This window comes from Olea europaea, unplaced genomic scaffold (assembly GCF_002742605.1).
Source record: "Olea europaea var. sylvestris unplaced genomic scaffold, O_europaea_v1 scaffold1185, whole genome shotgun sequence".
Taxonomy (NCBI): Eukaryota; Viridiplantae; Streptophyta; class Magnoliopsida; order Lamiales; family Oleaceae; genus Olea; species Olea europaea.
In genome coordinates, this window is record NW_019229260.1 from 121928 (window position 1) to 148830 (window position 26903).

The 26903-nt window shown below is 34.0% G+C and overlaps 5 protein-coding genes across 5 annotated transcripts in view; 2 read left to right on the forward strand and 3 right to left on the reverse strand.

Moving 5' to 3' along the window:
* Window positions 1-615, forward strand: part of LOC111373954 (50S ribosomal protein L27, chloroplastic) — a 3792-nt gene extending 3177 nt beyond the window's left edge. Inside the window, exons 3-4 of the mRNA XM_022996558.1 lie at window positions 119-220; window positions 297-615. Of these exons, the coding sequence (XP_022852326.1) occupies window positions 119-220; window positions 297-476 (282 nt within the window). The 3' untranslated portion in view covers window positions 477-615. The remainder of the gene's footprint in view (window positions 1-118; window positions 221-296) is intronic.
* Window positions 616-780: 165 nt separating this feature from the next.
* Window positions 781-2692, reverse strand: LOC111373955 (protein transport protein Sec61 subunit gamma). The gene is made up of 3 exons (XM_022996559.1): window positions 2537-2692; window positions 2272-2397; window positions 781-1016 (listed from the first exon to the last, which is right to left on the reverse strand). The coding sequence occupies exons 1-2, from the start codon at window positions 2628-2630 to the stop codon at window positions 2282-2284; spliced, it is 210 nt and encodes a 69-aa protein (XP_022852327.1). The 5' UTR covers window positions 2631-2692; the 3' UTR covers window positions 781-1016; window positions 2272-2281.
* Window positions 2693-4282: 1590 nt separating this feature from the next.
* Window positions 4283-5013, forward strand: LOC111373944. The gene is made up of 2 exons (XM_022996548.1): window positions 4283-4714; window positions 4924-5013. The coding sequence occupies exons 1-2, from the start codon at window positions 4283-4285 to the stop codon at window positions 5011-5013; spliced, it is 522 nt and encodes a 173-aa protein (XP_022852316.1).
* A 6618-nt stretch (window positions 5014-11631) lies between these two features.
* On the reverse strand, window positions 11632-16929 carry LOC111373956 (zinc finger protein 511-like). Its single transcript, XM_022996560.1, has 4 exons — window positions 16740-16929; window positions 13647-13711; window positions 12760-12958; window positions 11632-12347 (listed from the first exon to the last, which is right to left on the reverse strand). The coding sequence occupies exons 1-4, from the start codon at window positions 16869-16871 to the stop codon at window positions 11979-11981; spliced, it is 765 nt and encodes a 254-aa protein (XP_022852328.1). The 5' UTR covers window positions 16872-16929; the 3' UTR covers window positions 11632-11978.
* Window positions 16930-21510: 4581 nt separating this feature from the next.
* Window positions 21511-26601, reverse strand: LOC111373957 (zinc finger protein 511-like). Its single transcript, XM_022996561.1, has 4 exons — window positions 26412-26601; window positions 23388-23452; window positions 22500-22698; window positions 21511-22091 (listed from the first exon to the last, which is right to left on the reverse strand). The coding sequence occupies exons 1-4, from the start codon at window positions 26541-26543 to the stop codon at window positions 21723-21725; spliced, it is 765 nt and encodes a 254-aa protein (XP_022852329.1). The 5' UTR covers window positions 26544-26601; the 3' UTR covers window positions 21511-21722.
* Window positions 26602-26903: the final 302 nt, after the last annotated feature.

The window sequence follows — 26903 nt, forward strand, 5'->3', positions numbered from 1 at the left end:
TTCATTAATTTTTGGCTTGTTTACCATTTCTCTTTTAGTTGTTGGGTATCTCTTCGGGCCTCATCCAACAATTATTTCTATTATCTTCTCTATGTTCTTCTCTCCTCCATATTTGCAGTTTCATCCAGGGAAGAATGTGGGTCTTGGCAAGGATCATACCCTTTTCTCTTTGATAGATGGCCTTGTCAAATTTGAGAAGTTTGGGCCTGATAAGAAAAAGGTTTATTACAATATACACAAACTCGTCTCTCTATTTGCTTCTTGCAACCATATAAAAATTGGTTAATAATTTGCAGGTGAGTGTTTATCCACGTGTATTGCAGCCCGAAAATCCCAACAGTTACAGAGCAAGAAAGAGAGAGTCATTCAGATTACAACGTGAACGTAGACGAGCACGAAGAGAAGGTGTGTCCGCTCAGCCGCAACTTGTACTTGCTTCAGCTGCTGAACCTACTGATGAAAATCCAGCTTGCTGAGGCTGAATGATATTGCATTTACTAAAATTTGCAGTCTCCATTGTATTCACTACTAGTTATTTTGTAAGCAATTCATTCTTAATTTTGTTCAAATAACAATTTGTCTTCCCTAATGCGAATATAGCTTTATCAAGCAACATATCTAATCATGCCCAACTGGCCGGGAAAACCTATGTATAGAACACATTTTCATATCCTCTAGCAGCAAGGATTGTCATGAGACAAGAATTCATGTCCCATACATGATATTATGATTGAGGAACACACTTCGTGCCACAGAGAAAGATGCCTGGGACTAATAACAGGATAACGAATGCCGCCATACTTGTACAAATAATCAATCTCAGCAATTGAAGTTTGTCAAAAATCAACTGATGCAGAATAATTTGAAAATACATGTTCAACATGATACGGTAATGAAACCAAAAGGAATTCATGTGATTTTCATTTTGGGGTTCCGATAGAGCACAATTTTTTCTACTCTATATTTTCCAGGACTTTCTTTGCATGGTAATTAGTTGCTTCAGAATTCTACCTCACCTGCAATTTGAATAAAATTGGTCAGTTTTTAAGATATACTAAAAAGGTGAAAATTCATGTACTCAAACTAGCTCACAGATACATTTCAACTCAATATTACATAGTCAAGTAGAAAGGTGTATCAACTGAGGCAAGAAGCACATAAGAAAATTGAGGTCTATGCCTCTAACAGCTACCCTGTTCTGATACTTATTTCATATTTGTAACCAAAGCCGCCCCCCTCCCAAAACCAAACCAACGAAAAGCAAACTTCTAAAGTCTATATAAGGTAGTTATCGAAAGACTCATTAGGAACCAGAACCGTCCTCCCCCCAAAAACATAAATAAGTAAAAGAAGCGGAGGCTACATTGAATGACATGAATAGAGTTATTAATGAGTCAGAGAAGAAATGAATTCAGTTTATTGATTATTATACAAGAAAATCATGAAAAAACATTAAATGAATAGTAAGATTGTCTCTGCTTTAAATCACTAGTTCAAGGGTTGAGCAGAGGGCTGGTGTTGGTTAAGATATGACTTCATACATACATCTGAAGCCCCTATTTGGTTAAGTTATGACTTCATACATACATCTGCTTTAAATCACTAGTTCAAGGGTTGAGCAGAGGGCTTTAAAATTGTTTGCTATAGTAACACTCCACCACATATTCACACAACAAAATATTCTACGCACAAATCAATAAAATTTCTTTAAATTTTAACCACATATTCTCCAAAAAATACTATTCAAAACTCTTTAATTTCTCCCATAATGGGAGACAAACGGGCTCGAAATTGTATCTGCTTAAATCACCAGAACAAGGGTTGTGCAGAGGGCTAGAGTTGGTTAAGATATAAGTTCATCCGTATGATCTCAAATCACAGAGTTTTAGAAGCATTTGGTCATAGATAAAATGATAACCAAAACACAGATATCTCTGACGCTTCACAATTGCATAAAATATGTAAACATCAAATTACCCCATTGAATTTCTAACAATACCACAGTCAGATGACCAACACAACATCCCAACCTCGATAACTTAGCTATAACTACGACTACGAGTAATTCTCCATACGTATCATGATTCAACTATCATAAACAAGATTGCATATATGATAGCAGCGTGAGAGCAAAATAAGTTGGCAACAAGGACATTAAATCTAATCCGATTTCGCATAGCAGTCAATCTAAGCCAGAGAAATTAATTTCGCATATTATTTTACATTTTTCTTCCAAGGAAATGATTGTATTAAACGAACAATTGAATGTACCTCTAGGAGTTTAACCAGATCCGACGATGATGTTGTTAATAGGGATGAATATCAGTTTGACAAAGAAACCTACGAATCCCATCACCACGAAACCTATCGCAGTACGAGTCGCCACCTTGGTGAATTCTGCACATAACAAATAAAAAATAAATAAATCCTCAACGAAATTATTAGATCGGATCATAAATCAGTAATCTAGAAAAATATAGGTCGTTGATTTATGAAAATAACTGGAACTGGAAACCCTAGATTTTCCGAAATATACCTTTGCGATCGGGCTTGTGGCATCTCTTGACGAGACGAATGCTGTCCTTTGAGAATTCTCTCAATGGATCGAAAACTGAATCCAATGCGTCCATTCTTATTGATTTACCTACTATTAGAGAGAGAGAGAGAGAGAGAGAGAGAGGATTGATTTGGTTCTGAATCTTGGAACTGGAAGTTTATCCAAGACGGAAAATGCATACGTCAATGAGTTAATTTCACAGATGGTCATTGAAGTTCAAATGCAATTTCAAATTGGTCATTGAAGTAGTTTTATACACTTTTTAATCACTAAAGTTAAATATGTTGCGAAATTGATCACTCCTTTAACGATATTCACCCAAAACCCGACTATGAACTAAATCTTCAATTTACTAACTATTATTTTGTCTATATCGTGAAATTAGAGATCATCAAAATAAAACAGAAACTTCATGTTCATCAAAAAATTTCAAACCACTCCTTTTAACCCTAACCCGATTTTTAGATCATTTATAAATGGTAAACACATCATGACAAAGTTAAAACAAGCAACAAACTAGAAGTATCTTCAGTAAAACAGATATTAAGATTGGATATTACCAAATTAGGATGAAAAAATGAGATGAATGAAAAATGACTATTAAGACTAATATAGATTTTATGCGTGATTAGTTATGTCATTTGGACTTACTAAAACACTTAGCACTTTCATAAAATTAATGAACCATATTTGCATGCATTCATAGGTAAATTCGGTGTAGTTTGCTTTGATGACATCCTAGTGTCTAGTAAGAATTCAGATGAGCAAATTGAGCATTTGAGATGCGTGCTTGTTATCTTGAAGTAGGAACAATTTTATACTAACTTTAAAAAGTGTACGTTTTGCATGGAAAAACCGTTTTCTTAATTATATTGTTAGTACAAAAGCGATTGAAATAGATGAAGAGAAAATCAACGTCATCAAGGAGTGGTCAACACCTAAAAGTATAAATGAGGTAAGAAACTTCCATAATTTAGTTAGTTTTTATAAGCGTTTTGTTAAGACTTCGGTACACTTACCACACCACTCATTAAGATTGTGAAAAAAAGTGTTAGATTCCGTTGGGGGCATTGAGCAAGAGAATGCATTTAATATTTTTAAGATAGGCTATGTTCTGCACATGTTTTAGTACTACCTAAATTTAACAAAACTTTTGATATACCTCAGTAATTAGAGATGTTTAATACAGGATAGACGACCAATAGCTTATTTAAGTGAAAAGCTAAGCAAGGCAACTTTGAATTATCCTACATATGACAAAGAGCCTTATGCACTTGTTTGGGCTTTAGAGATATGGCAACACTACCTATGGTCAGAGGAGTTTGTGATCTACACCGATCTCTTTGAAATATCTAAAGGGCCAATATAAATTAAATAAGAGACATGCGAGCTGGATGAAGTTTATTGAGACCTTTCCTTATGTCATCGGTATAAACAAGAAAGGGAACATAATTATTGATGCATTATCAAGGAAGTATATACTTCTTTTTTAAGTGCTAAAATGCTTGAGTTTTAAGTCTTATATTTTACCACAGGGTTTGTATACACTCTTACCCCTTCCTAGAAAACCTTTGGTTGATGTGTCTATGGACTTTATGATAGCCTAGGACTAAACAGGGTAGAGATTCCATATTTGTGGTAGCAGATAGGTTTAGTAAAATGACACACTTCATTCCATGTCGTAAAATAGATTATGCTTGTTCTTTAGAGAAATAGTACGACCCCATGGGATACCTAGAAGTATTGGGTCTGATATGGAAGTTTTTGTGGGGAAAGTTGGGAACCAAACTATTGTTTTCTACTATTTCTCATCCACAAGCAGATGGACAAATTGAGGTAGTAAATAGAACATTAACTCAACTGTTACGCGCTATAATTTACAAGAATTCGAAAAGTTGGGAGGATTGCTTGCCATTTATGGAGTTTGCTTATAGTAGGACCTTGCATTCTATTACTTCTTGTTCGTCTTTTGCAATTGCATTTCATTTCAATCTACTAACTCCTTTGAAATTAATTCCTCTACATGTTGATGAAAGAGGTAGTGTAGATGGAAAGAAGAAGGTTGAATTGCTAAGGTCAATTCATAAGAAGGTTCGGCTTCAAATTGAAAAGAAAGACGAACATTATGCATCTCAAGCTAATAAAGGAAGGATGCGTGTAACCTTTAAATAAGGTGATTGGGCTTGGAGGCACATGAGAAAGAATGCTTTTCAGTCCAAATGAGGTCTAAATTGCATTTTAGAGCAGATGGACCATTTTCAAGTGCTTGAAAAGATTAATAATAATGCCTACAATTGGATCTTCCATATAAGTATAACATATCTGCTATTTTCAATGTTTTGTTGATCTTTCTCTCTTTGTTACAGGTAAAGGTTAGAGATCGAATCATTTTGAAGAGAGAGGAAATGATGAGAATCATGGAAGATAAGATTGCAAGGATTTATTATATATTGTAGATGGACCAATTACAAGATCAAGCATAAAGAGGGTCAAAACAATCATGCAAGGGCTTATCCTAGTTACTTTGGGAGAGTTCAAGTGCAATAAGCAATACACAAAGTTTCATGTTGGGCATAAAAGAAGAAACAACCTTGGTGCATTTGATTCAGGTAGAGGAATAAGGAGATTTTCAGCAAAGCCATGCGGCCACAAGGCTTTAATTCAGTACGATTGCGAGCATCAAAGGTTTTCAACCCGAGAGCAAAAAACCTCTTCCATTTGGCCACAACAAGTATAGCCATGTGGTCGCAATGCTTTCCGACTGGGTCCGGATTCTAGTTTTTCAATTTTAATCAAAATATATTATTTTGATGTTATCTAGTAGTATTTCAATTTTCCTATATATATGGCTTTATTCTTTCATTGTAAATTAACCGTCATTTTGAGAGACTTAATAAAGCAAGATTTGCTTTCTACTTGTTCTTAAGTAAACTCAATTGGAACTTATAAAAAATTCATACTCTTTGTGACATTCAACAATTATAGCAATGTTCATGATTTTTGTAAACACGAGGTTAAGTTTCATCAATAACTTTGGTTATTTGATTCATTAAATCATTGGGTTAAGTTTCAAACTTTGATTTTAGCTTTTTGGGGTTCATTTCATTCTATTGTGGAGTTCGAAGTTTCTATTGCTACGTGGTTTTACAAGAATACTTATTTTGTTTGTTTGTAGGGCCATTCACAATTTATTTTCTTGCTGGCTAGGTGCTATATTTTTTTGTTACAATGAAAATTTTACAAAATATAGAACTTCAAGAGTAAAAACTCTTCAGGAATTTTCCATTAATAAGTTCGATTTGCAGTATCTATTGACGATCTTATATGCTCCTTAATGAACATCGAGTAAGAAGAATTGGACCATCTCCTTTAGGTTGGAATTAATCCCCTATTTTTCTTGCCATTATGATTGGCTTACGTATCGAAAGTATCAAATCTCTCGTTTGAAATAATCTTGGTAGCACCTTTTTGTTGAAAGATTTCACCAACTGAACTTGATAACTTCCTAGGTGCATTTGTGCTTCTAATCCCTTCTTATCCAAAGCTTCTATCTCTTTGAGTCGAAGATGAACATTTTTATTTGTTGTCAAACCATCTTGGATGGCGATTCAATGCAACAAAATTTGACAATCTAAAGGAAGTACGCTTCCACCCCATAAAAGAAGTAGCTTGTGTTAGAGTTTGATGAGTAGTGCAATAAGCCTATAAAACTTCACCAATTATTTCATGCAAATCTTTTTTCGATTTGAAAACAACATTATTTTAGCAAACTGCATATAGCTTTGTTGAATGTCTCTGCCAACCCATTAACTGTTGCATTGTATAGGGACAAACTGTATTGTTCTAATAGAAACTTTGCATATAAATTGTTTATGTGGCTTTGTAGAAGTGTTTTTCATTATCAGCGACGGTTTCCCATATAGATAAATGATCTCAATACAAATGAAATTTGCAATATTTTCTTTCTTTACATTTTTTTAATGTCACATCTTCAGCCCACATAGAGAAGTAGTTAGTCCCATCGAAGATGTATGAATGTTTCACTAATGACTTTGGAATTATAAGTCCAATTACATCAAGGCCCCATGCATAAAATGGCCAAGAGCTACCGTTAAATGTCATGGTTCTGGAGGTTGGTGAATGAAATATGCATGGAATTGGCAAGCTTCACATTTTATTGCATAATCTATGAAATCTTGCAAAATAATTGGCCTGTAGTAGCCCATTCTTTTTATCCAAAAATGGAGTTTGGGTTCAGACAGATGAGCACAACATACTCCAGAGTGGGCTTCTTCTATTGTATGCACCACTTCTTCACTAGTTAAGCATCGAAGGAAAACTTCATTAAATGTTTGTTGATAAAATGTATCCTTATAAAAAGACAAAGCGAGATTACGTCTCTTGATTTTGATTTTTAGTTATAGACTATCTGATAACTTCTGATATTGAAGAAAATCGATCGTTGGTTGTCTCATCCTTTTCCGCATCGTTGACTTCAACATTATTGTTTTCTTCCAGATTATTAAACAACGATACAGAAGCACTCATTTTTTGAGTGATTGATATGGAGTGAGAAAAGCCTTCATCTAATCTAGCTAAAATAGCTACCAAATTAGCTAAGATGCGACCTTTCTATTTCCACTTCAAGAAATGAATTTAATTTTTATCAAATCAAAACATTTTAAAAGCGTTAATGCATATTCGTAATATAGCTTCAGGTCTGAATTACGGACTTCGTACTCGACTAAAAGTTGGTTGGTTATTAATTTGGAATTTCCAAAGATTTCCGATAGATAGACATCTATATCCAATGCTGTCTCCAAACGATGGATAAGGACTTGATATTCTACCAATTTATTTGAACATTTCCTTGTCAAGGAAAATGAATAAGGCATGACCAAATCATGAGTAACAAAGACTATCCCTGCCCGACACCGTAACTTTGAGCAAACCCATCGAAGAATAGTCTTGATGATGGTATAATTTCAATAAATAGAACTTCTTTATTCTGAAGGTTTTCATGAAGTTCCATTTTGCTGGAATCAGACGATCAGTTAGGAAACCTACCAGAGCTTGACCTTTATTGACCTTCTATAAAATGAATTTGATATCGAACTCGGCTAATAGAATCGTCCATTTTCATCCTTTTCGAAAGGATTGACCTGGACATTATATACTTTAATGGGTCAATTTTTGAAATAAGATTGATCATATGTGATGGCATATACCTCAAGTTTTTAGTCACGAAGATCAATGTAATACATATTTTTTTCAGTAGATGAATACTTCATTTCTCGAACTACCAATGTTCGGCTCAAGTGATGAGGTGATTTTTCTTTTGCCTCGTCATTGACTTCGATAAGAAGTGCTTTTAGAAAATATTCTTGCACTGTGACATAGAGTAACTGGCTTCCCTAGAGTTGAAGTTGCGAGAATTAGCAGACAAGACAAATATTGTTTAATGATTTGAAAAACATTTCAATAAGTATCATCCCACTCAAATGGTACACTTTTCTTTATCAATCTGTTAAATGGATGACAATATCCAACAAGGTTGGAGATGAATCTTCGAATGTATGCAAGCTTTCCTTAAAGATTCTTCAACTTATGTACATTATTTTGGCTCTGGCATGTTGATTATAGTATCGATTTTTGATTCATCTATTTTAATACCACAATGTCGAACAATGAAGCCAAAAAAAAATTCAAAAGTGACACTTACAACCTTTTTTCCCCTTTCGTATATGATTCAATGATTAGTGTTGCTTACACATCCTTTCATTATGCATGTACTTTTTGCACCTTACATATCTCGTTGCTTGTCTGCATTCACGCTTTGAGTGTATCATTTTCTTTTTAGATTTCCCTAGTTCTCATTTGGATGTTGGAGGAAATATCACACCCATTGACTAACCTTTTGGAATCAACCAATTATCACGACCCCCAATTAGCACAATGCTCTCTTTGTAGGCACCGATATAAGCTTTCTTTGTATGATAATAAGAACAAAAAGAACACGTGTTCCCCCTTACTGTCCAATTATAGACAACGATGTAAAGCAAGGGAATAATTCTAACTAAAGGTGGGTATTATATTGGATATATGCTATGTCGTATGACAAAAAGGAATATCTCCATGATAAAAATACAAAATTGATGATATAGTCAAATATGTGTTATTATGCAAATTGTGACTATGTATATAACATCGCTTATTATGTCGAACAATATATTCATTTCAGTTTATAGAGTATAAAAAAGATGCTACGCCAAACTTCGTGTAAAAAATTAGGTCAAAGAACATTCTGAAAAAGCTAATTCAAAATGGAAATCCTTTCAAGGATAAAACTGGGAGATATTTGAAATAAGTAGTAACCTTGTTTACGTGCAAGCAATTAGGAGTGGGCACTTTTTCCCAAAACTGGTGGAATCAGACCAGAACCGTTTAGAATCGACGGTTTGGTTTCGAATCTTTTAAAAAACAATTTGATTTCTGGACAAATTTTTAAGAACCGATCGGTTTCGGTCCGATTCCCGTTTCTAGTATGGGAACCGCGGGGATCAGATGGTTCTCATTGGATTTTTTTTTCTTTTTAGGTAAAATATATGACTCAATCTCCAATACTTTTATAAAAAATAATCGGATTCCTTCTTAATTTTAGACTCCAGCACTTTCCTTCTTCTCTTTGATTCTTTCCTTATCTTTTCTGATAATTCTTTGATTAATAGATTTTCAAGCCAAATTAGAATATTGGATAAACCTATACCTAAATAAATTTATTTACAATATATAATTTCATTTATAAGATGCAAAATTTTTATTTTGTTTTCACTTTGATTACATGATTTTTATTTTGTTTTCACTTTGTAAATCTATACCTAAATAAGTCTTTGAATAGTGTTTTCGATTTTTCTATATTTTGTTAAAAGTATCATATTGGTAGCATTTTTAGAGTTTTTATTAGTGAACATTTTATTTTGATATTTTCAATGTAAAGAACCGGATCGAACTGAATCGGAACCGATTGGTTTGGTTCCGATTCATTTCCATAGCTAACTATGGAACCAATGGTTCCATTTCTAAAATTTCCATTGGTATTCGGTTCGGTTCGGTTCGGTTTCTTTTAGAATCGGACCGAATCAGACCGCGCCCACTCCTATAAATAAGGAAAAAATTAAAAATTGTGGTGCACTTAATAGATTTTGTGGTGATAATATAATTACCTATTTCAAACACGTCTGTAATGTTGATAAAATTATCCATTTGGGGGTGAGTTATGGGGCGTGTCTGTTCGAATAATTTTAGCTTTTACTATTATTAAATATGGAATTGAATATGTTTTACAATTTTCATTTATACCACATATATTGAGTATATTTGGTGAAAAAAAAGTGAAAATGTTAAAAATGAATTTTTATTAAAAGTGTAGTGCATTGTAATATTTTCTGATGTAGATCGAATTTACAACCACACAATAACAATAACACAAATGGATTGAACTCATGAAACCAACACTTTTCTTATTTCACGAACAATCAAAGAAAACCTAGGAGGTGTTTTCCAATCATTAAATACAAAAAGAACAAATAATCTACTGGGCTAGCAGTCTCTTAATAGGTTGGGCTACAAAATGAAAATAAGAAATACTGAAAATAACAAACCAAGAAACTTTAAATGCTGTTTTAACTTAATAAACGAATTCAAACTGCCAAAATCCATCATACATTATAGCAAAGCGGTGAGTTCATTCAGAATCGTCATGAGCTTTCCGAAATGGAGTTATGAACCCAAAATGGACACCGTATGCAAAAGTTAAGTCAATTTTTTCGAACGTCGACAATCCAAACGTTTTATGTATGCAAGCGTCTGTTCTTCAACATGAACCTCATTATTTGCACTTTTTTTAATGTATGCAATTATCAAGTCTTATTCGGTACTATGTTAGACCTTGTATTTAGCAATCAATTAGATCTCTTAAAAATAAAACATTTGCACCTAGAATATAAAAGTGCTTGTTTGGTACGAATTTTGATAATTGATTTTTTAACCGTTAGAGATAAAGTAAGTCTTATCCGTGAGAGAAGAATTCAAAAATGACGGTTGGAATAATGAAATAACGATCAAAAAAATAGATTTTAATTGATTTAAAATCTGTACCAAACAAGCACAAAAAAATTGATATTGGTTATTCTAGAAAAACATTCTGCAACAGATTTTTTTCCCCTCATGAACATGAAAATAGATCTTTAATCTTTATAGCACAATTAAATGAAAATAGATTTGATCTTAAGGCCCCGTTTGATTCCCATTTTTCTCAAAATGTATTTTCTCTTTTTTCTTTTCAATCATACATTCTTCATTAAAATAATATTACACGTAAATCCAAAATTCTTCATCTACACATTCTCCATCAATCTACTATTCTAAAATTCATTTTTCCACAAAAATGAGTGTCAAATACTCTCTAAGTAATTAGAACGCTTTTCTGCATTGATGAAAAGAGATTTGAAAATGAAACATGCCTGGTATTGTTATGGTAACTAAGAAATTTAGATGATTTGTATGACCTAACTATAAATCGAAAAAGTTACAAAAAAGAATTCATGTAACTAGTATGATTTTAACCGAGAGCGACATAATTTGATATCATAAATGATGTGTTGACCATGTCCCACTGATAATATTGAGAATACGTTTGGTAGACATAATTTTTTTTAAAAAGGAGACGTGATAAAATTTATGTGTGAATAAATGGAAAACACACGAAATACGCCATGAAAAAGATGATCCTACCTTCAAAATTTACAAAAAGGGAAAATTTTACTAGGGATTCTTAACATTTAACAAGTGTTAAATGACCACGTAACATTAATATGACTCGAACTGAAAAGGTCAAAATTGTTTAAAAACATTTCTTTATTCTAAAACAAAGAGACTTCACTTTTTATTTAGAAATTCGAATATAATAAAATTTATCAATATTCATAATCATAGCCCCTTACTTCAACTCATCCCGAACTTCTTACTCTCATCTTCCGTTCCAACAGACGTTTCAAATTACGTAGGTACACAAGTTTAAAAAGTTGAAAACATGGTTTCAAGAAATCATAAGTTGAAGACTTGAGTGCCATAATCAATTTTTTCCGAGACTCACAATCTATATTCAATAATTTCTCAACCGTGGAGTCACAAAAAAGACAATCACAGGTCAGTAAACTTCCATACTATACTGACGAGATAATTGTAACTGCCCAAAAGAGAATTTGCTCTATAGACAACGGTGGCAAGAGAAATTTTATACGGATTAAGGATATAACGATGTGGAGGAGGGGATAAAAATCCATGCTATTCTAACAATTGGTTCGTCTCAGATCTCTAGAAAGAGGCGAGGCGAGTCGAGATTGCAGTGAAAACATTTGGTTTATCTCCTTGTTTGAGAAGCTGAGAACTCCGATCTTCTTTCTCGCTGAACAGCTCGAGGAGTAAAAGCAAAACCATGAGCATTTCGATGGCCAAAGCTGATAGATGAAGGGGAATCTGAAGTGCTTAGTTTCGAGACTGCAGAGATGATACCATCAAGTGTTTCTTCCTCGACTTGCATTGCAGTAGAAACCTCTTCTGTTTTGTGTGATGCTTGTTTACGCTGCAATTTTTGCCTCTGTTTCTTTGAGGGTCGGGCCTTCTTGAAGAACTCGAATGAAGATGGGAATTTATGCTTGTCAACCAGATGCTGCTGCCGGCTCTTGTAGGTCTTCAGCTTCACACCACAGCCTTCAACAAGGCATTCGTACTGTAACACAAAACTAAATAAGAATTTTCACCAACACACCCAAGAATGACGTGTACACAGTCTACAAACTATATAAGAATCTTATGATTTCACAAAGTATCACCATCCAGCTTTATTTGGGCTAATCAATTTGAACATATAGTCCCCCAAAATTAACAACTTTAGCACGTGCCCCATATGCATGCATGCATGCACACATGAAATGTCATAGTTGACACAATGACAACTTAACAAGATACATGCAAAATCACAGGGAGAGACACTAGGGCTAATTTGTCAAGATAAAAGAGACTATCCTATAGCACTGAAGTACGTAAAAGACTGCCAGACAACTGAACTAACAGCCGACACTAAACGACAAGGAACCTAACCAGTGATTGAAGAGAAAAGCACTAACAACAAGAACATTTACCATAGCAAACCCACGGGCAACTTTTGCCTGAAAGAAAGAATCGTGGGCTTCAGATACATGTATACTGAGCAGGTGTGATGTAGGGTACACTCTTGAGCAGACTGAACAAGATGCAGTATGCCGTGCATGGTAGTGATCTTCAAAGTCGTCCAAAGATTTCAAACGTGCCCCACAACCAACAATTGAACAAAACACTTCCCTGTCAAAAATAGCCTTAGGAAGTTGATGATAGTGCATTACCGAACATAATTATAAAAAAATAAGTTCATTCCTATCACCAGCAAATGCAAGATCGTAAGCAGAAAAAGACAAAATATCAGATATATGAACACAATTCAATTCATGAAATAAATAATCCGAACATATTAATCAGTTGTTGTAAATAAAATGGCAATTTTGACATTTAAATGCAAACAAAATGTATTTGATGTAGCAAGTTTAAGAAACTAAGAAAACAGTGTTAATTTTGAACATCCAATCTCTCATGATTCAGACGCATCACATAGTTTGAACTTCTTCTATCACATACTGACATTCAAACTGCAAGACTGACCAAGACATACAAGTGTCAGATGACATTCCTTGCCTTTCTCAGTTTGTTAATAAACTATAAAAATATAACGCAATCAGAACAAACCCAAGACCAATATGCAAACTTGCTTGAAGAGTGATGACAGATAAAAGTTCTGTACAAAGTATAAAAGTATCATTTACAGAAATAAATGGGCACCGCTGAAGCTTAAAACCATCGTATCAAATTTCTCCTCCCCAGACGAAAAGTACCCAATTTTGTTCCTTGTTACTAGCATCTTTCTAACTTCATATCATTTGGGCATTTGAAGTGTTAAACTCATCTACACTAAATCAAAGAGTAGCAAAACATTTACCTGCTTTCCCTATCTTCCATATTTCGAATATGCTGTTTTTCTTCTTCCGTCAAATCCAATGCAACCTGTTTCACAAAGTTTTAAGATCACTGAATTTCGTTTTCCTAATTATGCTAGAGGTAACGGAAAACAAGAAGGCTGACAGATCTCATAATCTGGAAAATGTCAAAGAAAATGCAAGAGTTCAAGTCGACTCACTAAAAACACATGGCCAAGGAGCATTGTCTATAAAGCATAGTTCACGCAAAAGAGAATTCACACTGTTCTACAAAATCCAGTCAAAAGAGAAATGAGAGGTTTAAGTCATTTATAGACAATTGATTCACTTAAGAGGGGTTTTCAAGCACTTGCTACTGAGGCTGCATCACTCTTTCATATCACTAGACAATGAAAGGCTTGGTATTTCGAGAAGAGTACTGCCACTACTGATCTGACCTAGCACAAGTAAAGCCATCTGTCAACCAATGGGACAAGCCATACATATTGCATTTACCATAAGACTTCACTGGTTGACAGTTACTGTGTACTATTACCAACTTCAGTATTCCAAGTTCCTGATGATATTGCCTGGTGTGACTTGTATACGACAAGAATGGACATTGCTTATGTACAAAGAGAAAATATGTACATTTGAAATGGGATGGTTGTAATATGACACATTGTAGATCTATGAACAACAGAAGGGAGTCCATAAATCTTCAGAGTATCTAACTGTAGCAGTTCCAGTAAAAAAAATTAATAAAATGAAGTGACAATAAATCTTTGAAGAAGAAGAAGAAGAGGAGAGCTATAAATCTTCAAAAGTAACTAATTTAGCAGTCCCAGTAAAAATCTTAAGGTAATAAAATGAAGTGACAATGGTATATCAACACACCAATGATGAAAGTCACATCAAAAGAACAAAATTTAAAGTGCAATGGAAGAGTTAAGATCATCATTTATATCCAAACTTGAACAGGAGACAGAAAGAAAAGCACTACTTCATGTTTAGCATACAATTATAAAACAAAGGAAAAAGTCAAATTGGCAATAAAAATGACAAATCTGAGTCCAAATCTTCATTAATAGCAGCTTGATACACCATAATTTTATTATCCTATCTTTTCCCAAATGGGTATTAAGTTTTTACTCTTGAAGATTGATGTCTGTCTTATTGATGTTCTATAAACTTAAGGGTTGACTTCCCATCTTTTCAGTTGTCCATACTCCATATTCTACCTTTATACCTGAAACTTGGAAAAATTTAATTGGTTAAGCATGCTTCCTCAACTTTATCCTAAATCCTAATAATCCTATTAAACATAAAGGAATAGAATTTTGAGCGACATATACAATTCCTTAAAAAGATTAGATTCTAAACTCTTGGAACGACATAAACATAGTTGGCAATATGACCATTTATCTCAGTCCAAAGCTTCACCAAATACAGCTTGATACACTTCATTTTATTACCTTCCCAATGCCACTAAGTTTTTTACTCTTGAAAATTTATACGTGTCTTATTGAAACAAACATAAGTATTGAATTCATCTTCACATCTTTTCAGTTGTTCATACTACATGTTCTACCTTTATAGAAGAACCTTAGAAACATTAATTGTTTAAGCATGCTTCCTCTAACTTTACCTTAAATCTTAATAATCCTAGCAAACATCAAGGAATAGAGTTTTGTCCACATACAATTCCTCATGAATTTCCTTCTTGGAAAAAAAAATACATAACTCAAGCTTCCACAAGCAATCTAGAGGTTACGAATTACTAGATTCCAAACTCTTGGACTGATATGAACATAGTTACTAACTTTACACCTTCAGGCTTCAATATTGCAACCTAAGTCTTATCTCTCTACATTAGGAGCTTTGATTGGCAGAGCAACTGGAGGACTCCACTTACGGTGCTATGTGCATTGCAGCATCTCACAACTCTTCCTACTGCAGCAATCCAGTTATTAAGCAAAGTCCAATTTGCAAATCCCTCCTCTAGCTGAAATTTCTCCAATTCTTGGTCCAGATGATGGAAAATTTTTCTTTGAAATTCTTTGAAATTGTATTTTACCTCAGTGACACTTAGCCTCCGTTTGGCCCCCATTTTGGGGAAATGAAAATGGGTGGAATAGTATTTTTTTGAAAAATGAGTGATCGAAAAAAAAGGAAATTTTTTCGATTTACGTGTAATATTATTTTATGAAAGATTGTATGGTTAAAAATAGGAAAGAGAAAAATGAAATGTAATGAAATTAAAATTAATAGGGGCCAAACGGGGGCTTAAGCTGGAGTAATGTTAGATGGAACTGTCTCGGTTACTAATTTATTTGCAGGGACATAATTGGTGGTTAGGGGATTGCCAAGTGAATCACACAAAACCAGCTAGGAGGAACAGCAGGACCTCACAAATGTGATAGCACTGTATTAGATCTTACAACTCTTGCAGCCATAATATTTTTCTTATATATATATTTTTTCCTTTCTATATAATTGATTTCTTTTCTTTCCTTTGGTAGCTGTTTTTTAATCTTTCCAAACGCTCAAATTGCTCAACTTGAAGAACAATTAACACCAAGCACAGCCTTCAGCTATTAATCCCCCTAAAATGGCAAATGAAGCGGACTAGCCTAATTTAGTTTTAGTTTTAACATCTTATATCACAATAAACAATTGTACTACAGGCATGAGTAAAGTGCATCGTGCCTAATCCAAATAAACTACTTCTATATAAATCTAAGTTACAATTCTTGCCAGTAGAAAAAGTGTTATTTCTTTCTTCAGAAGATCACAACCCTAATCTCCCAACAAAAACTACTGAGCCCCTGTTTGAGCCTCGTTCTTTAAAAGTTCATTTTTTCTCTCTCATTTTCAACTACACATTCTCTCAATAAAATAGTTTTCACCGTAAACCCAAAATTTTTCATACTTTTTAACCCCACATTCTCCAAAAAATAACCATAGAAATTTTTTTTTTTTTTTGACAAAAAAAGGGCTCAAACAGAGCCTAAATTAAAACTTGATAAGAATACGTCATTAAAACCTCAAACCAACTAATACATACAATTAAAATAATAAGAATTTAACATTTGATTTGGCATAAACACATGTACCTGTTTAGCGAGGAGTTCTCTTTCAATGTTGCCCGCTGCAAAGAACGGAGCATCAGGAAAGAACCGGCGACGAATCGGGTTCCAATGCGGAAATCCCAAGCCGGTTTGGATTTCCTCCACCTCCATAGCCATGGTGGATTCTTCCGGTTGAAAATTGAAAGTCGAAATTGAAATTTCAAATGAAATTTTTTTGTCACTACACAAGTGGTCGATCCTGAACACATCAGACTAGTTATAGTCCAGCAGTCTCTACTCATTGGGTCAAGATAGTGGGCTTCAACCTTTGGGCCGACGAAGAATCTATTTCATCATTTTAAAATAAATTAGGGAAAAATTCATATGTGAGTTGTATTGTTTACATCAATTCACAAATCAGGTAAAAAGTTTAAAAATTAAAAAATCAGATTTCTGTATAATTAATTGAAAGTATTTATTAATTAAATATAATAAAGTCACAATTACACGATTAATGATCACAAATTCATAATTATTGGTTACAGATTTACTTATTAGTCACATATCATCGAATTAATTGATTACAGATTATTTTGAGGTTACAAGTAAAAAATTTACAAGTCACAAATTATTTCATTACTCACAAGTCAAAAATTTTGTAGGTCATAGCTTACATCATTGGTCACAAATTCAAAAACATATAGGTCACATGTCACATATTTCAAATTTGATGGTTACTGATTACTTTTTAATGACTAATGGTCAATTTTAATGTCACAGTTTACGGTCACAATCACATACATGAACAAGCAGTTGGTCTCAGACATCCAATATCCGATCCCAACACCAACAATAAAACCATTACTAAAAACCATCGCAACAACCAGGACCACCACGACAGTCAGAAAACACCTCCAAACACACCCAACAATATACCACCTCCCAACCTCACCAACATCACTGCACCCACAGTACCACCAACCAGAAACACCACCACAACCACGAACAAACACTCATATACCATGACGTCCTACCACAAGCACAGCCACCACTTCCACGACCACGACCACAACCACAACCACAAACAACATTACAACCACATGTCTCCAAAACTATTAACAATCAGATCCTACTACCAATATGACCAACAAAACCACGGCCAAGATCTGAAAATACAATCAGCAAAACCTCAAAATCACTACCACACCCAAAATCACTACCTATTGAACGTAGTAGAAGGTCGAGGTCCTAAATTTACTTTAACAACCAATTGGCGACCATGTTGAGGTCCGATTGTACGTCGAATCTATTTCGAATGACGACAATTATCACCGCTCTTTGCAATATCTGAGCGACGTCGACATTGCGAGCCACTGTGCAACGACGCTCACATGTTCGAAGGAGGTCATCATTATGATGCTGTGGTCTCCGACGACGGCGATGGCAACGGCGACTGCCGTGTGATGGAGAGGTTAGAGAGGCGGGAGGGGGGGAGAGAGAGACTGAGCGAAAGACGGGAGGGAGAGAGAGGATGAAGGATGGATTGAGACGAAGGTGGATTGATATATTTTTTGATTAACCTAATACCGAAGATTTGATTAGAAAAGTTGGGCCCATGATTTATGCACAGTAAAGTTGAAAGCCTTGGAACGGTGTAATTTCCTCAATAAATTATGTGAAAATTTCATATCAAAGAGTTTAACTATGATTTATTTCAAAATTAAAAAAATAAAGTTTAAAATTTCAAAAATAATATAATATTAAAATTTATTTATGAAATAATTGATTAAAAATATATTTTATTAATTAAATAAATTAAGGTAACAATTCCATATAATTTGGTCACAAATTATTGAATTAATTGGTTATAATTTTTTGTCGACCACAATTCAAAAATTTTATATGTTAAAAATTCATCAGTCACAAATAAAAATCGTATAGGTCACAATTTATTTATAGATCACAAATCACAAATTTTATAAATCAAAAATTTATTAAATTAATAGTCACATATTATTCCTTGGTCATAAATAATAAAGTTTATAAGTTACAACTTGTTTCGTGATCACAAAATATCAAATTAATTGTTCACAAATTACTGCCAAATCAATAATTATTGGTCACAACTGAATAAATTTTTATGTCTCACATTATTTATTGATCACAAATCAAAAATTTTGCATGTCAAATATGACTAACTTATTGGTCACAACACTGAAATAAATTGATCACATTTTCCCACTCCCACTCCATTGCTATAGTCGGCTTTACCATTACACAATCACTGCCAACGCCACAACCTATAGTGTACCATCACCTTCACCACCGACAATGCACCACCATCACCGTTGCTTATTCCACAAACACCACCTTCACCTGCATTGCATTACCATTATCACCAACTATACCTCAATCTACAACCACCAGATAACCCAAAACCATCTCCATGTCATAGCTTTGGTGAGATGAGATCAAAAAAATCGAATACCAGATCTGCAGGTTGTTCTCAATCTGTCGATCTCTGAAAACACACTTTTCCGCAACCAACTCTCTGCTTTGTCCTCGATCATGTTGAAAAACTACTCACCATCACTACCACTTCACCACCTGTTCCCGTCAAAATGTTACACACATCGAAAATAGCATCGAAATCTCACACATGAAAGGACCCCCAATTTGCAGTGCTACACGAGCAGTGGCAGACACCTTGCTATGTGTAATATCGATCACAGCGGCGTCACCTAATCCATAGTCAATTTGTACCGCGTCGTTGTTTAGGTTTAGCGACATCTTCAGCTGCACCGCACATAATCACTGCACCATAAAACAACAGTGTTCCAATCCTTTCCAAAGATCCCGCATCGTGTACTACCTTTCATCACCTGCAAGAGGATAGAAAGAGGGTCAGAGGAGAGAATATAGAGGTAAGTGGTTTAGAGAGAGAGAGATGGGAAAGAGATAATCAAGGTCTGGAATTGAAATTGTGTATGGTAAATTAATTATTTTTTGAATAGTTATATTTAGTAAAAATATTTATTTTATAAAAAATTTCATATGATACAAGAAAGATGATAGCCAAACATCGATGGGATCATGGGGCCTACAGGAGTACATAAAAGAAAAAATTTGACTTCAATCGATTTCATCAATTTATCTTATAATGTATAACATCAAAATTTTGCTAATATATTGAATTGCTACAAATTAACTCAAAATTAATGCAATATTGTTTACAAGAACAATTGTAAGACGATGTATTCCATCTTTTGAAATAAAATATAAAATGCATATAAATTACATGGATTCATAGTGTTGCACTGCTGGGGGGGTATCAATTGGGGGTGAGTTATGGGGCGTGTCTGTTCGAATAATTTTAGCTTTTACTATTATTAAATATGGAATTGAATATGTTTTACAATTTTCATTTATACCACATATATTGAGTATATTTGGTGAAAAAAAAGTGAAAATGTTAAAAATGAATTTTTATTAAAAGTGTAGTGCATTGTAATATTTTCTGATGTAGATCGAATTTACAACCACACAATAACAATAACACAAATGGATTGAACTCATGAAACCAACACTTTTCTTATTTCACGAACAATCAAAGAAAACCTAGGAGGTGTTTTCCAATCATTAAATACAAAAAGAACAAATAATCTACTGGGCTAGCAGTCTCTTAATAGGTTGGGCTACAAAATGAAAATAAGAAATACTGAAAATAACAAACCAAGAAACTTTAAATGCTGTTTTAACTTAATAAACGAATTCAAACTGCCAAAATCCATCATACATTATAGCAAAGCGGTGAGTTCATTCAGAATCGTCATGAGCTTTCCGAAATGGAGTTATGAACCCAAAATGGACACCGTATGCAAAAGTTAAGTCAATTTTTTCGAACGTCGACAATCCAAACGTTTTATGTATGCAAGCGTCTGTTCTTCAACATGAACCTCATTATTTGCACTTTTTTTAATGTATGCAATTATCAAGTCTTATTCGGTACTATGTTAGACCTTGTATTTAGCAATCAATTAGATCTCTTAAAAATAAAACATTTGCACCTAGAATATAAAAGTGCTTGTTTGGTACGAATTTTGATAATTGATTTTTTAACCGTTAGAGATAAAGTAAGTCTTATCCGTGAGAGAAGAATTCAAAAATGACGGTTGGAATAATGAAATAACGATCAAAAAAATAGATTTTAATTGATTTAAAATCTGTACCAAACAAGCACAAAAAAATTGATATTGGTTATTCTAGAAAAACATTCTGCAACAGATTTTTTTCCCCTCATGAACATGAAAATAGATCTTTAATCTTTATAGCACAATTAAATGAAAATAGATTTGATCTTAAGGCCCCGTTTGATTCCCATTTTTCTCAAAATGTATTTTCTCTTTTTTCTTTTCAATCATACATTCTTCATTAAAATAATATTACACGTAAATCCAAAACTCTTCATCTACACATTCTCCATCAATCTACTATTCTAAAATTCATTTTTCCACAAAAATGAGTGTCAAATACTCTCTAAGTAATTAGAACGCTTTTCTGCATTGATGAAAAGAGATTTGAAAATGAAACATGCCTGGTATTGTTATGGTAACTAAGAAATTTAGATGATTTGTATGACCTAACTATAAATCGAAAAAGTTACAAAAAAGAATTCACGTAACCATAATGATTTTAACCGAGAGCGACATAATAATATTGGGAATACGTTTGGCAGACATAATTTTTTTTTTCCGAGACTCACAATCTATATTCAATAATTTCTCAACCGCGGAGTCACAAAAAGGACAATCACAGGTCAGTAAACTTCCATACCATATTGACGAGATAACACAATTGTAACTGCCCAAAAGAGAATTTGTTCTATAGACAACGGTGGCAAGAGAAATTTTATACGGATTAAGGATATAACGATGTGGAGGGGGGGATAAAAATCCATGCTATTCTAACAATTGGTTCGTCTCAGATCTCTAGAAAGAGGCGAGTCGAAATTGCAGTGAAAACATTTGGTTATCTCCTTGTTTGAGAAGCTGAGAACTCCGATCTTCTTTCTCGCTGAACAGCTCGAGGAGTAAAAGCAAAACCATGAGTGTGTCGATGGCCAAAGCTGATAGATGAAGGGGAATCTGAAGTGCTTAGTTTCGAGACTGCAGAGATGATACCATCAAGAGTTTCTTCCTCGACTTGCATTGCAGTAGAAACCTCTTCTGTTTTGTGTGATGCTTGTTTACGCTGCAATTTTTGCCTGTGTTTCTTTGAGGGTCGGGCCTTCTTGAAGAACTCGAATGAAGATGGGAATTTATGCTTGTCAACCAGATGCTGCTGCCGGCTCTTGTAAGTCTTCAGCTTCACACCACAGCCTTCAACAAGGCATTCGTACTGTAACACAAAACTAAATAAGAATTTTCACCAACACACCCAAGAATGACGTGTACACAGTCTACAAACTTTATAAGAATCTTATGATTTCACAAAGTATCACCATCCAGCTTTATTTGGGCTAATCAATTTGAACATATAGTCCCCGAAAATTAACAACTTTAGCACGTGCCCCATATGCATGCATGCACACATGAAACGACATAGTTGACACAATGACAACTTAACAAGATACATGCAAAATCACAGGGAGAGACACTAGGGCTAACTTGTCAAGATAAAAGAGACTATCCTATAGCACTGAAGTACGTAAAAGACTGCCAGACAACTGAACTAACAGCCGACACTAAAAGACAAGGAACCTAACCAGTGATTGAAGAGAAAAGCACTAACAACAAGAACATTTACCATAGCAAACCCACGGGCAACTTTTGCCTGAAAGAAAGAATCGTGAGCTTCAGATACATGTATACTGAGCAGGTGTGATGTAGGGTACACTCTTGAGCAGACTGAACAAGATGCAGTATGCCGTGCATGGTAGTGATCTTCAAAGTCGTCCAAAGATTTCAAACGTGCCCCACAACCAACAATTGAACAAAACACTTCCCTGTCAAAAATAGCCTTAGGAAGTTGATGATAGTGCATTACCGAACATAATTATAAAAAAATAAGTTCATTTCTATCACCAGCAAATGCAAGATAGATAAGCAGAAAAAGACAAAATATCAGATATATGAACATAATTCAATTCATGAAATAAATAATCCGAACATATTAATCAGTTGTTGTACATAAAATGGCAATTTTGACGTTTAAATGCAAACAAAATGCATTTGATGTAGCAAGTTTAAGAAACTAAGAAAACAGTGTTAATTTTGAACATCCAATCTCTCACGATTCAGACGCATCACACAGTTTGAACTTCTTCTATCACATACTGACATTCAAACTGCAAGACTGACCAAGACATACAAGTGTCAGATGACATTCCTTGCCTTTCTCAGTTTGTTAATAAACTATAAAAATATAACGCAATCAGAACAAGCCCAAGACCAATATGCAAACTTGCTTGAAGAGTGATGACAGATAAAAGTTCTGTACAAAGTATAAAAGTATCATTTACAGAAATAAATGGGCACCGCCGAAGCTTAAAACCATCGTATCAAATTTCTCCTCCCCAGACGAAAAGAACCCAATTTTGTTCCTTGTTACTAGCATCTTTCTAACTTCATATCATTTGGGCATTTGACGTTTTAAACTCATCTACACTAAATCAAAGAGTAGCAAAACATTTACCTGCTTTCCCTATCTTCCATATTTCGAATATGCAGTTTTTCTTCTTCCGTCAAATCCAATGCAACCTGTTTCACAAAGTTTTAAGATCACTGAATTTCGTTTTCCTAATTATGCTAGAGGTAACGGAAAACAAGAAGGCCGAAAGATCTCATCATCTGGAAAATGTCAAAGAAAATGCAAGAGTTCAAGTCGACTCACTAAAAACACATGGCCAAGGAGCATTGTCTATAAAGCATAGTTCACGCAAAAGAGAATTCACACTGTTCTACAAAATCCAGTCAAAAGAGAAATGAGAGGTTTAAGTCATTTATAGACAATTGATTCACTTAAGAGGGGTTTTCAAGCACTTGCTACTGAGGCTGCATCACCCTTTCATATCACTAGACAATAAAAGGCTTGGTATTTGAGAAGAGTACTGCCACTACTGATCTGACCTAGCACAAGTAAAGCCATCTGTCAACCAATGGGACAAGCCATACATATTGCATTTACCATAAGACTTCACTGGTTGACAGTTACTGTGTACTATTACCAACTTCAGTATTCCAAGTTCCTGATGATATTGTCTGGTGTGACTTGTATAGGACAAGAATGGACATTGCTTATGTACAAAGAGAAAATATGTACATTTGAAATGGGATGGTTGTAACATGACACATTGTAGATCTATGAACAACAGAAGGGAGTCCATAAATCTTCAGAAGTATCTAACTGCAGCAGTTCCGGTAAAAAAAATTAATAAAATGAAGCGACAATAAATCTTTGAAGAAGAAGAAGAAGAGGAGAGCTATAAATCTTCAAAAGTAACTAATTTAGCAGTTCCAGTAAAAATCTTAAGGTAATAAAATGAAGTGACAATGGTATATCAACACACCAATGATGAAAGTCACATCAAAAGAACAAAATTTAAAGTGCAATGGAAGAGTTAAGATCGTCATTTATATCCAAACTTGAACAGGAGACAGAAAGAACAGCACTACTTCATGTTTAGCATACAATTATAAAACAAAGGAAAAAGTCAAATTGGCAATAAAAATGACATATCTGAGTCCAAATCTTCATGAATAGCAGCTTGATACATCTAATTTTATTATCCTATCTTTTCCCAAATGGATATTAAGTTTTTACTCTTGAAGATTGATGTCTGTCTTATTGATGTTCTATAAACTTAAGGGTTGACTTCACATCTTTTCGGTTGTCCATACTCCATATTCTACCTTTATACCTGAAACTTGGAAAAATTTAATTGGTTAAGCATGCTTCCTCAACTTTATCCTAGATCCTAATAATCCTATTAAACATAAAGGAATAGAATTTTGAGCAACATATACAATTCCTTAAAAAGATTAGATTCTAAACTCTTGGAATGACATAAACATAGTTGGCAATATGACCATTTATCTCAGTCCAAAGCTTCACCAAATACAGCTTGATACACTTCATTTTATTACCTTCCCAATGCCACCAAGTTTTTTACTCTTGAAAATTTATACGTGTCTTATTGAAATAAACATAAGTATTGAATTCATCTTCACATCTTTTCAGTTGTTCATACTAAATGTTCTCCCTTTATAGAAGAACCTTAGAAACATTAATTGTTTAAGCATGCTTCCTCTAACTTTACCTTAAATCTTAATAATCCTAGCAAACATCAAGGAATAGAATCTTGTCCACATACAATTCCTCATGAATTTCCTTCTTGGAAAAAAAATACATAACTCTAGCTTCCACAAGCAATCTAGAGGTTACGAATTACTAGATTCCAAACTCTTGGACTGATATGAACATAGTTACTAACTTTACACCTTTAGGCTTCAAAATTGCAACCTAAGTCTTATCTCTCTACATTAGGAGCTTTGATTGGCAGAGCAACTGGAGGACTCCACTTACGGTGCTATGTGCATTGCAGCATCTCACAACTCTTCCTACTGCAGCAATCCAGTTATTAAGCAAAGTCCAATTTGCAAATCCCTCCTCTAGCTGAAATTTCTCCAATTCTTGGTCCAGATGATGGAAAATTTTTCTTTGAAATTCTTTGAAATTGTCTTTTACCTCAGTCACACTTGGCCTCCGTTTGGCCCCCATTTTGGGGAAATGAAAATGGGTGGAATAGTATTTTTTAAAAAAATGAGTGATCGAAAAAGAAGGAAATTTTTTTGATTTACGTGTAATATTATTTTATGAAAGATTGTATGGTTAAAAATAGGAAAGAGAAAAATGAAATGTAATGAAATTAAAATTAATAGGGGCCAAACGGGGGCTTAAGCTGGAGTAATGTTAGATGGAACTGTCTCTGTTACTAATTTATTTGCAGGGACAGGGATTGCCAAGTGAATCACACAAAACCAGCTAGGAGGATCAGCAGGACCTCACAAATGTGATAGCACTGTATTGGATCTTACAACTCTTGCAGCCATAATATTTTTCTTATATATTTTTTTTCTGCTTTCTATATAATTGATTTCTTTTCTTTCCTTTGGTAGCTGTTTTTTAATCTTTCCAAACGCTCAAATTGCTCAACTTGAAGAACAATTAACACCAAGCACAGCCTTCAGCTATTAATCCCCCTAAAATGGCAAATGAAGCGGACTAGCCTAATTTAGTTTTAGTTTTAACATCTTATATCACAATTAACAATTGTACTACAGGCATGACTAAAGTGCATCGTAGAAAAAGTGTTATTTCTTTCTTCAGAAGATCACAACCCTAATCTCCCAACAAAAACTCCTGAGCCCCTGTTTGAGCCTCGTTCTTTAAAAGTTCATTTTTTCTCTCTCATTTTCAACTACACATTCTCTCAATAAAATAGTTTTCAACGTAAACCCAAAATTTTTCATACTTTTTAACCCCACATTCTCCAAAAAATAACCATAGAAAATCTTTTTTTTTTTTTTACAAAAAAAGGGCTCAAACAGAGCCTAAGTTAAAACTTGATAAGAATACGTCATTAAAACCTCAAACCAACTAATACATACAATTAAAATAATAAGAATTTAACATTTGATTTGGCATAAACACATGTACCTGTTTAGCGAGGAGTTCTCTTTCAATGTTGCCCGCTGCAAAGAACGGAGCATCAGGAAAGAACCGGCGACGAATCGGGTTCCAATGCGGAAATCCCAAGCCGGTTTGGATTTCCTCCACCTCCATAGCCATGGTGGATTCTTCCGGTTGAAAATTGAAAGTCGAAATTGAAATTTCAAATGAAATTTTTTTGTCACTACACAAGTGGTCGATCCTGAACACATCAGACTAGTTATAGTCCAGCAGTCTCTACTCATTGGGTCAAGATAGTGGGCTTCAACCTTTGGGCCGACGAAGAATCTATTTCATCATTTTAAAATAAATTAGGGAAAAATTCATATGTGAGTTGTATTGTTTACATCAATTCACAAATCAGGTAAAAAGTTTAAAAATTAAAAAATCAGATTTCTGTATAATTAATTGAAAGTATTTATTAATTAAATATAATAAAGTCACAGTTACACGATTAATGATCACAAATTCATAATTATT

Coding starts and splice junctions, on each gene's coding strand:
- LOC111373955 (XM_022996559.1), bottom strand. CDS start 2,630: ATGGACGCATTGGATTCAGTTTTCGATCCATTGAGAGAATTCTCAAAG. Junction 2,398..2,536: donor CCACAAGCCCGATCGCAAAG/GTATATTTCGGA, acceptor TGTTATGTGCAG/AATTCACCAAGGTGGCGACT.
- LOC111373944 (XM_022996548.1), top strand. CDS start 4,283: ATGGGATACCTAGAAGTATTGGGTCTGATATGGAAGTTTTTGTGGGGA. Junction 4,715..4,923: donor CTAATAAAGGAAGGATGCGT/GTAACCTTTAAA, acceptor TCTTTGTTACAG/GTAAAGGTTAGAGATCGAAT.
- LOC111373956 (XM_022996560.1), bottom strand. CDS start 16,871: ATGGCTATGGAGGTGGAGGAAATCCAAACCGGCTTGGGATTTCCGCAT. Junction 12,959..13,646: donor ATGGAAGATAGGGAAAGCAG/GTAAATGTTTTG, acceptor TATTTTTGACAG/GGAAGTGTTTTGTTCAATTG. Junction 12,348..12,759: donor TTGCCCGTGGGTTTGCTATG/GTAAATGTTCTT, acceptor TTTGTGTTACAG/TACGAATGCCTTGTTGAAGG.
- LOC111373957 (XM_022996561.1), bottom strand. CDS start 26,543: ATGGCTATGGAGGTGGAGGAAATCCAAACCGGCTTGGGATTTCCGCAT. Junction 23,453..26,411: donor GAGAACTCCTCGCTAAACAG/GTACATGTGTTT, acceptor TTTGTGAAACAG/GTTGCATTGGATTTGACGGA. Junction 22,092..22,499: donor TTGCCCGTGGGTTTGCTATG/GTAAATGTTCTT, acceptor TTTGTGTTACAG/TACGAATGCCTTGTTGAAGG.